Raw genomic sequence first — 12,780 nt, 5'->3', positions numbered from 1 at the left:
AACTCATGGAGCAAGAATTGCCAGATGTACAAGCTGGGTTTAGAAAAGGCAGAGGAACTAGGGACCAAATTGCCAATATCTGCTGGATAATGGAAAAAGCCAGGGAGTTTCAGAAAAACATCTATTTCTGTTTTATTGACTATTCTAAACCCTTTGACTCTGTGGACCATAACAAATTGTGGCAAGTTCTTAGCAGTATGGGGATACCAAGTCATCTTGTCTGCCTCCTGAAGAATCTGTATAACGACCAAGTAGCAACAGTAAGAACAGACCACGGAACAACGGACTGGTTTAAGATTGGGAAAGGAGTACGGCAGGGCCGTATACTCTCACCCTACCTATTCAACTTGTATGCAGAACACATCATGTGACAAGCTGGGCTTGAGGAATTCAAGGCTGGAGTTAAAATCACTGGAAGAAACATTAACAATCTCAGATATGCAGATGATACCACTTTGATGGCTGAAAGCGAAGAGGAACTGAGGAGCCTTATGATGAAGGTGAAAGAAGAAAGTGCAAAAGCTGGCTTGCAGCTAAACCTCAAAAAAACCAAGATTATGGCAACCAGCTTGATTGATAACTGGCAAATAGAGGGAGAAAACGTAGAAGCAGTGAAAGACTTTGTATTTCTAGGTGCGAAGATTACTGCAGATGCTGACTGCAGTCAGGAAATCAGAAGACGCTTAATCCTTGGGAGAAGAGCAATGACAAATCTCGATAGAATAGTTAAGAGCAGAGACATCACACTGACAAGAAAGGTCCGCATAGTTAAAGCAATGGTGTTCCCCGTAGTAACATATGGCTGCGAGAGCTGGACCATAAGGAAGGCTGAGCGAAGGAAGATCGATGCTTTGGAACTGTGGTGTTGGAGGAAAATTCTGAGAGTGCCTTGGACTGCAAGAAGATCAAACCAGTCCATCCTCCAGGAAATAAAGCCAGACTGCTCACTTGAGGGAATGATATTAAAGGCAAAACTGAAATCCTTTGGCCACATAATGAGAAGACAGGACACTCTGGAGAAGATGCTGATGCTAGGGAGAGTGGAGGGCAAAAGGAAGAGGGGCCGACCAAGGGCAAGGTGGATGGATGATATTCTAGAGGTGACGGACTGGTCCCTGGGGGAGCTGGGGGTGTTGACGACCGACAGGAAGCTCTGGCGTGGGCTGGTCCATGAAGTCACGAAGAGTCGGAAGCGACTAAACGAATAAACAACAACATCTGTACTTAGGAGCAGCAGTTAGGGTTATCTATCTCTTCTGCCTTCTGGTGGCTGCTCACTCTTTTGCAGCCCAGAAACAGCACCTCTAATCTAATTTCAACTTCTATCTTTTAGAAGCACTTGGCATCACACACATGCAGATCCCTCGTCTCTGCATCTACCACACACAGCAACTCACACTCTACAGGGGAGAATTATCTTTGTTCAGCCAGAACCCCAAATGTGAGTGTCTTACCCCCTCAGGCTCCGCAGAAGGTCAAAGAAGAGGGCTGTGGGGAAGCTGCCCACATGTCTTCCAGCAATAATAGCTTTTTCCAAGGTTATGCTGGCCCCATTCAATTCCTTCCAGATAGCAAGGATTGAATAGAGATCTTGTTCCATTAGTCCTGCAGGGATCAGAGGCAGAATAATTTCTGAATGAAGCCTGCCAGATGTTTTGCATCAAAGCCGCCTCCTCTTTATTCTATCTATCTATATCTATCCTTATTTTCTTCTGTCAATTTAAGAAAGATGACATGAAGGTCTCCCATAATTTTAAACTCACCACTACCCTGTGAGGTTGGGCTGAAAGAGAATGGCTGGACCAAAATCACCCAGTCACTTCCCTAGTCAAGAGGCCTTGAAACTAGATCTCCGGGTGTCAAGTTCAGGTCCAAGACCTTCACCACAACATTGCCTGGAAGAACATATCACCTCCAATGGCTTCCCTCCTTCCCACCCACCAAAGGACTATTGGTGGCTGCTTATGGCCATTGGCACCTGCTCTCCAGAGCCAACGGCCCTGCTGAACATTCTCATGTAACACCCCCTTGCAACTTACCATCTCTGCTGGCCCAGAGAGACACCAGAATGACAGCAACCAGCTCTAGCCCATGATCTTGCTCCAAGCAACCCAACAAGTGTTGTATCATCAGCGGAAGAGAGACAGGAAGTTTCTGGATCCGCTCCGAGAGCTGAGGCCATAAGGTGGGAGGGAAAAAAAAAGGACAGATGAAACTTCTTGAGGTTCAGAGATTTGCGAAGCCTTGTTTCTCCAATCCTCCCTTCCCCTAACAGCCCTTCTAAGGGACCCCTCACCTTGTCGTATTGGGTAAAAAGCCGCAGGTCCTGGGTTAGCAAGCTCAGGTATAAAGGTTGCCGAGAGCCACGTTTCATGAGCACAAGCCGCATCTGTGGGGAGAAGAGATGGGGTCCCAGGACCCACAGAGTCTTTCCACTGCTGTCCTCAAGCTTCTGCCCCTCCCCTTCCCTAAGCACCTCCCTAAGCCTGTGTCAAGGACTCCCATAATTCCCACCTAGCAAAACCTGGGAAGATAAAGAGTTTAGGCCCATATATAGTATCTGGAAGGCATCAAGCTGTGAACTAAACCTCCCTGTTTTGTTGAGTTTCATCCCACTCTTTCTCCCAGTCCCTCCAGATGAAATGGGCTATGACTTAGTGTATTTAACTAGCCTAAGACCTCCCAATGAACTTCAGGGATGAAGGGAAATTTGAACCTGGGTCTCCATGATGTTATGAGCCACTGCATTATGAGGGCTCTGCGTCATGTGCCCCATCCCATTTCTTTCACACTGTGGGAAAAATGCTTAAGAAGAACAGAGACTCTTAGCAAATCCCTGATCTGCAGTGGCTGATGCGCTGCCCTCCAAAGGAACCGGGCATCGATTATGAAAAACACCCAGCATTTAACTCACATTGTGTTGGGGTTTTTTGGCTTTAGGGGTAGGCAGCTCTGCAGCTCCAGAGGGGGTGTACTCACTGCCCTTGCTGGTATCTGTGTGCTTCTAGGAAAATGTACCCCTTTGAGTTAAAGGAGGCATTAACAAGGTGGGGACAGGGTGCTGCACCCCATCAGTGCCCTCTGAACTCAAACCAGTATTTTTTTAGGACCTTATGGCTACCAACAGAGGCAACAAGCATGCCCAACCCCAACCCCACCTCCCTTTCCACGCTAGTGCCTCATAAATGCACATCCTCCTCCTGCTTCATCCTGAGAAAGAATCAAGAGCCTACTGGACTACACTGCATTAAAATTTCAGGGCTGGAACAGCGTTCGGCAAACACGCTACCTGTCTGTTTCTCAAGCCTATGCTAAGAACTGCTTGTGGTTTTTTCCATTCCATGAGGAGTCTTCAAAAGAGAAAGTGGGGCAGCCCTGAATAAAGGATTGTATGATGGTTATTCAGATGTTGTGCTTGTACAGAAGTTTTGAAGGTGACCATGGTTAGATCTGCAGATTTGCCATTTACCTGGTTATTAAAAGCTGACTCCTCCAACTTTTTCCCATGCAGGGCCAAATCTCTGCGGACGATGGCAGCTCGGTCTGGAAGGGCCAAAGGCTCAAGGGGAATGAAGATGGCATCCTTCCGTTGCTTAAGAGATTCAAGGAGCATTGACTCCTGAGAGACACTGAGAACCAGGCTGACTCGCTGCATGGAGACACAAAGCCAAGGAAGGCTTAGACTGCCTACATGTGGGCCAGCTAAAGGTGCCAAGGCCTAGGAAGAATATGGAGGGCAACTAAACCTTACCTGGGGCATCTGTTCAGGTAGCCAGTCAGATACCAGCTCTCCTCTGGCAGCATGGATCAAGTCAGCATCATCAATCAAAAGTACCAAAGTCTGGCCCCGTTTCAGCAACTTGGCCACCGCATAGAGAAGGCATTCAAACTGGGCCACCAGCCCTCTGTAAGCAAAACAAATCTCTTTCCTTTCTGCAAGGTCAGGATAATTCCTTATCTGCTGCACAGGAAACGAAAAAGAACCACCACCGCCAAGCCAAAAAGATGAAGAATTGCCTAGGCATTATATACATTTAGATTAGCAGCGGTGATTGGAAGTAGATATTCAGCACAAAACACTTCCACTTGAGAAGAGGGGGAAGACTGGTTAGAACTAGAGGATGGGCTGTATGTTGTGACCACTTAGGTGCCGCTGGCAATTACCCAGGACATCACAACAGCATCTCCACACAGACAGTCCCTGACACAGTTCAACAACCATTCTTCAGCACAGGCATACTTGATTTCTGGTCAGATCATTAAATGAAATACACATGCTGCTTTCTATGGAGAAAAAACACAAGGTGGGTGGTCCAGTAGAGACAGAAGAGGATGGATAACACTTGACTTTCCCCCCTACATGTTATTGTCTGGAACACAGATCTGTAAGTGCAGGTTTGTGACTCTAACTCCCTTTCCCCAAAAAGATATACTGAATCTTCAGCCTAAGTGGGAAAACAATTATCTCCTTCCTCCTCTTCATTGAAAAAGTTTCAACTTGTTCTCTAGTACAATCTTCCACATACAGTATACCGGGAACACCAAAATGTTAGTCAGTTGACTGGGAATTCTGGGTTTTGTAGTGGTTTCACACTTGGAGGGCAGTCTTGAGGCAATCCTCTCATGCCATCCTTCCTCGACATCTACCTACTGGAGCCCCGCTTTGCAGAATTAGGCCTGTGCCAACCTGTAGCTTCGGGGTGGAGTCTGAGGCTTCTTCAGCAACTTCCTCAGCACGGTAAAGATATGACCCAGCATGACCTGGGCTTCGGCCTGATTGGGTCCCGCCTTGGTGAAATGGGCCACAACATGGTAACAGGGAGGAGGGCCTTCTCCTTCTGGCGGGACCAACAACCTGAGGTTCTTTGCAAGTGCTGCCTGTGGAGAAGGAAAGAAAGGGAGAGAAAGCTTCAGCCATGGGTCCCAGCCAACATAACCCTTCCGTAATTCCATCAATCCTGGAACTAAAGTGGCCAACTTCAAACGCCATCCCAGCCACCACTCTCTCCTGGTTGAAGACTTCGCTCCTGGGTAGCACTGCAGGCCAGCAACTTCAGTGTTAACAAAATACAAGGGAGCAAAGTCTATCTTTCTTAAAGAGGAAAAAATGTGCCCCAACCTCTTTCACAAGATCATTTCTCTCTCCTGCATCTTCAGAACCAGTGTGAATAAATGCCCTACATTTTTCTGTGATCTGGGGGATACTTTGAGTCTTTCCCTTCCCATCCCAAACTGCTATTTCCTTTGCATACAGGTGCTACTATTCTGGCCACGCCAGAACATAAACCAAGCTTGCACATCTTAGCCCAGCTTCTCCAGACCTCCCCCATTGCTTGAACCTTCCCTCTGCTCACCAAGAAAACTGTCTTTCCTTGGCCAGGCTCACTGCTCACAACATAAAGCCTGCCCCCACGCAACTGAGCAGTTGTGGTCTTCAAAAGCTTTGTCCGAGCACAAAATCTTTTCTGCTGCAGTTCCTGGAAAGATTCTTGCAGAATGCTTACTTCCTCTTCCTCTTCCTCTGCTGTGAATTGACATTCACGTCCCTAAGTTGAGATGCGAGAGAAATAAAGCCCAGGCCAGTTTTAAAATATCCCTGAAGCTTGACTGGCAGGGCTTTGAAAGGGTTTGCAGATACCTCTATTAATTCACACTGGAGGCATTTCCACACGTCCTGCAAGACTCTGTGGCCAAAATCTTCAAGGCCTTTCACGTAAGGCTGACCTTGGGCTACTCCACCCCACTGACAGGAGTAGCTACAAGAAAAAGTCAGGTTAGGACACATTATGCTCTCCCACCTACTCAGCAGCTATCATAGAACACAACCAAACAGCAGTTCCTTTACTTGCTAAAGGCAGCCAAGCTTCCATGTTTCCTGAGATGTTCCTTCAAGTCTGCCATGCGTTGGGCAGCTTCCTCTGATTCAGCTTCAAAATCTTTCCTCCACGCTTCTGGCACAGAGCTGGTGAGGGAGAAGAGGATGAAGAGGGAGGAGGAGGAGGAAGAATGCTCAAAATCTATGATTAAGGCAATCCACCCTCTGTGAGAACTGTTTTTGGAATTAAAAAGCACCATCTGAAGGTGTGGAGGAGTTTGGAGACAAAGCACAAGGTTATCAGGAGGTTCTTTTTCCCATTTCCCTATGAAGGCTATTGTCCTACGTTTACTTGATGGTCCCCATCCAAGGATGAACCAAGTTCTACCTTGCTCAGCTATTTTTAAAATCAACCAAGGCTGCCTGCTTCTTTCTGCAAGAAAAACACAGTATATACCTTTTAAGTACATGTATTAGAGCAGGCAAGTTGAAAGTAAGTTGTTGAAACTGGTTTATAGGATCTTCAAATTAAGTAATAAAAACAATTTACCCAAGAAAGTCCGGCTCTCGGAGATAGAAGAATGTCCTAGATCCTGCCGTGGGGTGATTACTCAGGAATTGAACAGCCTCCAACTCAGTGATGGAGCGGCCTGCTGGGTAGGTTTTCACCTGCAGGGGCAATATTCAAACAGAAGCTCTTATTCTGAGAATCATCTCAACAGCTGTTTTGCAATTATGCCCTCTCTGATGACATTCAGCCCTGGTTAAGCCTTGATTCCCGTCATTATCTGCCTTTCCTGCCAACCCTAACTAATTAAGCCTTTGGGACCAGCAAAACACTGCTTTTATGTCACTTTCTGAAGATGTTATCCTACCAATAGCTGGGGCCACTGAATCCCACCAAATCTGTCCTCTAATAAAATGGACATTAGGCAAATCTCTGCTGATGCGAATGGCCCCAACAGGCAAGATCTAAAACGCTGCCTCTTCCACACACAGAGCTCCAGTTGATGCTCATTTTTCTTTGAGGAATGGATGTTTCCATTTAGCATCTTCTGGATCATCCACACCCTGGAGCTCACATCAGCATCATCTCTCACCCATTCATACTGAGGCTCATCCGGCAAGGAAATCTCTTTCGGGACATGGCCATACCGCTCCCCGAGGATTCCGATGAAGAGGAAACTCTGTGAGACTTCTGACAGACACAACTCCACCTGCCTAAAGAGAAAAACCTTGGTGAGTCTGTTTTCCCACTCCTCAGTTTTGCTTCAATCCCATCTCCATCCTAGATGTACACGGGGAAGGGGAAGGTGTGCAGGATGGCCAAATTTATTTAATGGACTTTGGTCTCTCAGCACATCGCAGAGACGTGGATGCTCTGCTTCTTTATTTCCACAGTGACAGTTTCAAAAAAGGCTCCAGGAGAAAGCACGAAAATGCAAATCAGGGTGAGAAGTTATAGACTGGGGACCTGGGGTGGTGCTGCTCCCTCTTCACCCAACGGTGTGAAGCAAGTTCTGCTTCTATACTTCTCACAAAGGAGTTGTCTTCAAATGCTTAAACCAAGAAAGAGGGATCAGCAGTCAACAAACTGCAGAGTATGTTGGACTCTGGGTCCCATCAGTCCCTGCTAGCATGGCCAATGGCCAGAAATGTATTTATTTATTTATATTTATCTACATTTCAAATTTAGTCTCCACCCATCTCACTCAAAGAGCGACTCTGGGCAGTTTACAATAAAACAAGAATATTCGTTAAAATACAATAAAACAATACTCTTAAATGAAAATATAATCCAAGACATACAGTAGATGTTAAAAGTTCTTGATTCATGGGAGCATCTTCAGGGTGCTAACCACCCCCAGGGTTGGTTACCCCTCCTCACGCCCCATGCAAGGTGACACAGCCAGGTCTCACCCGCTTCCAGATGGCTGGGAGAGTGGGGGCCTGCCTCACTTCTAGGGGAAGTGTTCCACAGGGCAGAGGCAATGGCAGAGAAGGCTTTCTGATGGATCTAGCAGAATCCAGAAGACCACAGGCACCCCATACTGGACGTCAATGCTGCAACCATGAATGTATATCCAGTACCAGATGGACACACAAGCCAATCCTCAAATTTTTAACCAAAATACCATGAAAAGTGCGCCACCCATGGATAAGCCAACCTGCATTTTTCATGGTATTTTGCTTAAAAGTTTGAGGGCCTGCTTATCAACGGATGGTCTTATATGCAAATATATACAGGAAATATAGATACTTTTAAAAAGTATTACCATATACAGTATACTCATGGATAAGCCCATCTCTGGATAAGCCAAACCTGATTTTTTAGATGTGTTTTGGCACCTAAAATACTCAGCTTATCCATGAGTATACATGGTAATCAAGAATTCTTTAATATATCCCATTTCCTAGAACCAGGGTGGTGGTGGTGGTGGTATTATTATTATTATTATTATAATTATTATTTCTACAGACTCCCAAAGGTCTGCAAAACAAAAACATGCAGTTAAAAACATCAGAGTAAATAGAAATAAATCATTAACCAACCCAAGTTGGGATCAAGAATCAATGGTAATAACAGTGATAAGGAAAAACAAATGAAACAATCATAACAAAGCCAGACAAAATAACCTCAGCAAAGAGATCAATGTAAGTCATTCAAAGTGAAAATAAATTAAGGATGGGGAGAACAGACTTTTCAGGCAGACACTTTTTGGACAGGTTCCACCTTCAGCAGCCTCCAGAACACTGGAAGAGATGGAACAGGAGCAGGACTTTATACTAAGAGGAAGCTATTTCATAAAGCGATTCCATTCCTCTTACTTCACAAAAGTGAGGTATGAGGCTTCACCCCGCAAAAACCATACTGAAAGGGCCAGTTCAGTTAGGAGAAGACAGTCCTTCACAGGTCAAAACCAGCCCTTTTGAATTAGATCGGAAAAGCCTACTGATCAGCCACATAGGGCCCTAAGGATGGATGTCATGCGCTCCTGGCAGGTATACCACCACCAAAAATTGGGCTGCTGCACTTTGCACTTTTTCTGTCTTCAAAGGCAGCCCCAGGCAGAGTGCATTATAGTAGTCTAACTCAGCGGTTCTCAAAGTGTAATCTGGGGACTCTCAGGGTTTGAAAACCACTAATCTAACCGAGAAATGATAAAGGGATAACACACTCATTAGCACATACCATTAGCTTTCTTTCTTCAATACAGATACTGGTTTGTTCAGGCCCGCTCCCTCCCCAAAAGCACCCCACATACTTGTTCTGCCGACTCTCATGCTCTGTGATCCCCCAGCGCAAGTCTATCTCCTGGATTGCTATGCAGAACTGGGCTGCTCGTGCACGAAGCTCAGGAAAAACAGAGCGGATGAGCAGGTCACGTTCACCGTGCATGTCCCGGAAGGTAGACGAAACAAAAATCCTTACAGAGCACCACCTGCCAGAAAACAGGTGTCAATATCCAATTCTCCATCCACACCAATGCATGGTGTTTCTCATTACTTCCCCTCAAAACCACCTGCTCTGCGGGGCAGGTATCCAGGGCACAACGCCAGCTCCCTGCTGAGCTGTCACTGTTCGCCGTTGCTTGGGCAAGCCGTGGATCTCGTCAGCCTTTCCAACATGCTCCAAGAATCGGGAATCGCCACATTCAGCCATAAACCTGCCCAAAGTAAGAAACTTCTTTTAAAATCTAGAATTTCCCAGCACACACAGACATTACTTCCCGAGACTTCCACCTTCGTTCCAACTGCTTCTTTAAACAGCCACCAACTATAGTGGTTAATTTGAGTGCGTCCGTTGCTGCCATGGAGGGTGTTTTGTTTTATGGATTTTATTCTTGTAAGCTGCCCGGGGACCTAGTGTGTGAGTTGGGCAACCATATAAATCTGTTTAATAAAATAAATCGAGGCTCATTACAGAAACCATCTTTAGCCCTTCCCGTTGTGGAAACAGCCTTCCGTGATTGAATGAAAGCAATCCCGTAACAAAGTGCAATCATTCACACATCAAACAAGCCATCAACATCAGTTTCTACCCACCCATCTAGCTCAGAGGCTCACCTGAACATTTGCTCGCTGAAACCATGTATTACCACGTCCTTTCTGGATTTAAAAGTTCTCTTTTCCCTAAAGTTGGAAGGCAAAAAAGTGTTCTCTTAGTTGCACAGCACACTGCTCCTTCCAGAAATCTTTTTAATTGCAGCCACTCCGAGTTTCGTAAAGGGTACGTCAAGAGGAATAAAAACAAATGAGGAGTCTAAGGCAGGGCCCGCTCTCTCTCCTTACGTTGGGTCAGCACAGATGTTGATGAAAAGGCAGTCTGGGGCCACGTGATGGCGATACAGCTGGAGACAGGAGTTGCCAAGCTCCTCAACGTCACTGCTTAGCATGAGAATCGTATCCACCTGGAGTTGGGAAAGAAAAATAAAAAAGAACTCTGGAATATGCGGGGACTCATCACACTGACCTGCATGGGTTAAAACTCCAAGGTAATTGCTTCCTTTTGTTTGCAAAAGGTCTTTTTGCAACTTTTTTCCTTTTTGTTTGTGTGAACAGGTCAACACCCTGGAACTCCAAATGTCCAGCAGCTGCATTCATCAAGCCTTCTCCAACCCAGACCTATGTATAATTACTGGCCTACAACTCCCATCAGCATCTTGTTGATGGGGATCATAGGAAGCCATAACTAATGCTGACAGAGTGTTGCTACAACAGCTACAAAAGCTTTGAAACCCCTCCCATCCTAAGCCCTTTTTTCCAGCTGACCCAAGGAAATGCAAAGACTTTGCTTTCTTTTGCTGTGTGAAATCAAAAGAAAGCAAAGTCTTTGCACTTCCTTGGGTCAGCTGGAAAAAGGGACTTAGGATGGGAGGGGTTTCAAAGTATTTACCATTGTTTCCTTGGATGAGACCCCAAAGAACAGCCATTTAACCCAGCAATATGGTTGTCTAGCAGATCACTAGAGACCTCCAGAAACATCTAGACAGGGAGGCCGCGATTGAAGAAACTGAAGTATTCTAAAGATATCTTCATTCATTAACCTAATGTGTTTTTAACTGACTGATCAGCAAGATCCTTTTGTCCAATCAGTCCTTCTAACTGAAGGCTTCCTGCATCTTCACCACAGACTCAGACTCACATGTTCCCTCCGAGTCAGGAAATCCTTGATGATGTCCACTGCTGACCAATCTTCACCACTGTAATGTGACTTGCTCTGGAGAAAGAATCATTGGACACATCATCCAGCACCCCATTCCTAGGTTCCATTAGTGTAAATTGAACTCTTCTGTAGATTTACTATCCTGCTAATCAGCACAGGGCAATCCATGACTAACAGCCTCTCCTGTAACCTTGTTAGTTTCTTCTCCTACTTATTTATCCATTTTTCTCCCATTATTTTTACAGTCTTTATAGTGCAAAGATACAAGCCCATCACAATATTCGCTTTGGGGATAAGCAATGCTATGCAAAGCACAGAACAAAGCTGGAGAAGAAAGCTGAAGAGATTAACCTCAGGGAACCTAACTAGATCTAGTTTACACCAACCCCATTCACCAGACATCTCTATCTGTTTCTATCCTTGCAAACCCTCTTTGCCCCCCTCAAACCCACTGACCAATTCATACAATTCAGGAATACTCATATTTATTTGGAGAAAAGGGAAAGACGATGAAGCCTGACCCTGAAACCGTATCCTTGCCCTGAACCCCATGCCCCTCCCTTACCAAATCCTGTAAGGTTTGCACATCCTTCAGCACAGAGCCAGTCATGGCAATAGCCCCCAAGATAACTTCACGCTCGCAGAGGAAGACCTTAGCCTGTTCGCAGACAGAATATGTCATGGAACTCAGCAACATGGCCATGTCTCGGACCTGGAGAGGGGAAGAGTGACATTAAAAGAGGCACACGCAGGACCCAATTATTATGCCCATCTGCCATAGGCCAAAAGAATTCCTTACTTCTTTGCATTTAAGTGATGGAACAAGCCTATGGGGGTAGCGGCACTTAGCCAATGTTGTCTGGTCTTTATTAAGCAAGCTTGGCTTTGATTTAGACTTGAATGGGAGACCACTTGGAAGCTGAGGGCTACAAAAAGACATCCCCAAAAGTAAGTAATGGCAAACTGACTGCTTTCATACCATTGCCAATAAAGTACTGGCAATTGAGGTGATACCGACGCATCTATAAAATTCCCAAGAGAAGTTGTTCATCTAGAAGACAACTAACTGAGCAAGCTGAGTTAATGCAGGAGGAAAAATGAATCAGATATATCCCTAATCAGCTACCACTTAGCATTCCACTTCTTTTACCAAGCCCAATTCCATATTGGAGGGATAAGGAATACGTTTTTTCCACTTTCCATTATGTTTTCTAGTTGCAAGAAAACCAGGGTAGAGCAATGGGAAAAGGAATTGGACTAGGAGAAGGGAGTCCCAAGGCCTAGTTTATCCTCAGACATGCAAGCTCCCTGGGTGACTCTGAGCCAGCCATTCTCTTTCAGCCCAACCTCCCTCCCAGGATTGTTCTGGGGAAAAACAGGAGGAGGAAGCATTACGTATGCTGCCTTGAGCTCCTGTGTAAGAAAGGCGGCATACACAACTAATAAATAGATAAACGATAAGTCAACAGAGCGTCAATATTTTCTTTTATTGGTCCTCTATCTACTGGATCTAATTTAAAAGAAACTATCAGGGGGAAAAAATCCCTAGTTAACATGACCAGTCAACAGTGAAACCCATTTACTCAGAGAGTGGGCTTCCCTCCACTGAATCTGATCAAGCAGAGGATGGAAATCCATCTGCTTGGAACACATGGATTCCTGTAATAAGGAAAAGGTGGAACTCAATGGTCCACATGGCCTCTTCAGACTCTACATTTCTCAGATCCGTAACCCTACAACTGCATTCACACAGCGTGTTCAAGAGGGTTACTAAATTCATCCGCTTTCTGGGTTCACG

The 12,780-nt window shown here is 45.5% G+C and overlaps 1 protein-coding gene across 1 annotated transcript in view; it reads right to left on the bottom strand.

Moving 5' to 3' along the window:
- TEP1 (telomerase associated protein 1) overlaps positions 1–12,780 on the bottom strand; it is a 59,944-nt gene that overhangs the window by 26,636 nt on the left and 20,528 nt on the right. Inside the window, exons 17-33 of the mRNA XM_063301464.1 lie at positions 11,548–11,694; positions 10,962–11,036; positions 10,109–10,227; positions 9,884–9,949; positions 9,340–9,483; positions 9,082–9,258; positions 6,916–7,036; positions 6,366–6,484; positions 5,846–5,962; positions 5,639–5,756; positions 5,355–5,546; positions 4,688–4,878; positions 3,752–3,905; positions 3,470–3,649; positions 2,297–2,389; positions 2,040–2,172; positions 1,455–1,605 (exon numbers count right to left, since the gene is read on the bottom strand). Of these exons, the coding sequence (XP_063157534.1) occupies positions 1,455–1,605; positions 2,040–2,172; positions 2,297–2,389; positions 3,470–3,649; positions 3,752–3,905; positions 4,688–4,878; positions 5,355–5,546; positions 5,639–5,756; positions 5,846–5,962; positions 6,366–6,484; positions 6,916–7,036; positions 9,082–9,258; positions 9,340–9,483; positions 9,884–9,949; positions 10,109–10,227; positions 10,962–11,036; positions 11,548–11,694 (2,297 nt within the window). The remainder of the gene's footprint in view (positions 1–1,454; positions 1,606–2,039; positions 2,173–2,296; positions 2,390–3,469; positions 3,650–3,751; positions 3,906–4,687; positions 4,879–5,354; positions 5,547–5,638; positions 5,757–5,845; positions 5,963–6,365; positions 6,485–6,915; positions 7,037–9,081; positions 9,259–9,339; positions 9,484–9,883; positions 9,950–10,108; positions 10,228–10,961; positions 11,037–11,547; positions 11,695–12,780) is intronic.

This window comes from Candoia aspera, chromosome 4, assembly GCF_035149785.1.
Source record: "Candoia aspera isolate rCanAsp1 chromosome 4, rCanAsp1.hap2, whole genome shotgun sequence".
Lineage (NCBI taxonomy): Eukaryota > Metazoa > Chordata > Lepidosauria > Squamata > Boidae > Candoia > Candoia aspera.
The sequence above is the reverse complement of the archived record's forward strand: the minus strand, read 5'-3'. Positions and strand labels throughout refer to the sequence as shown.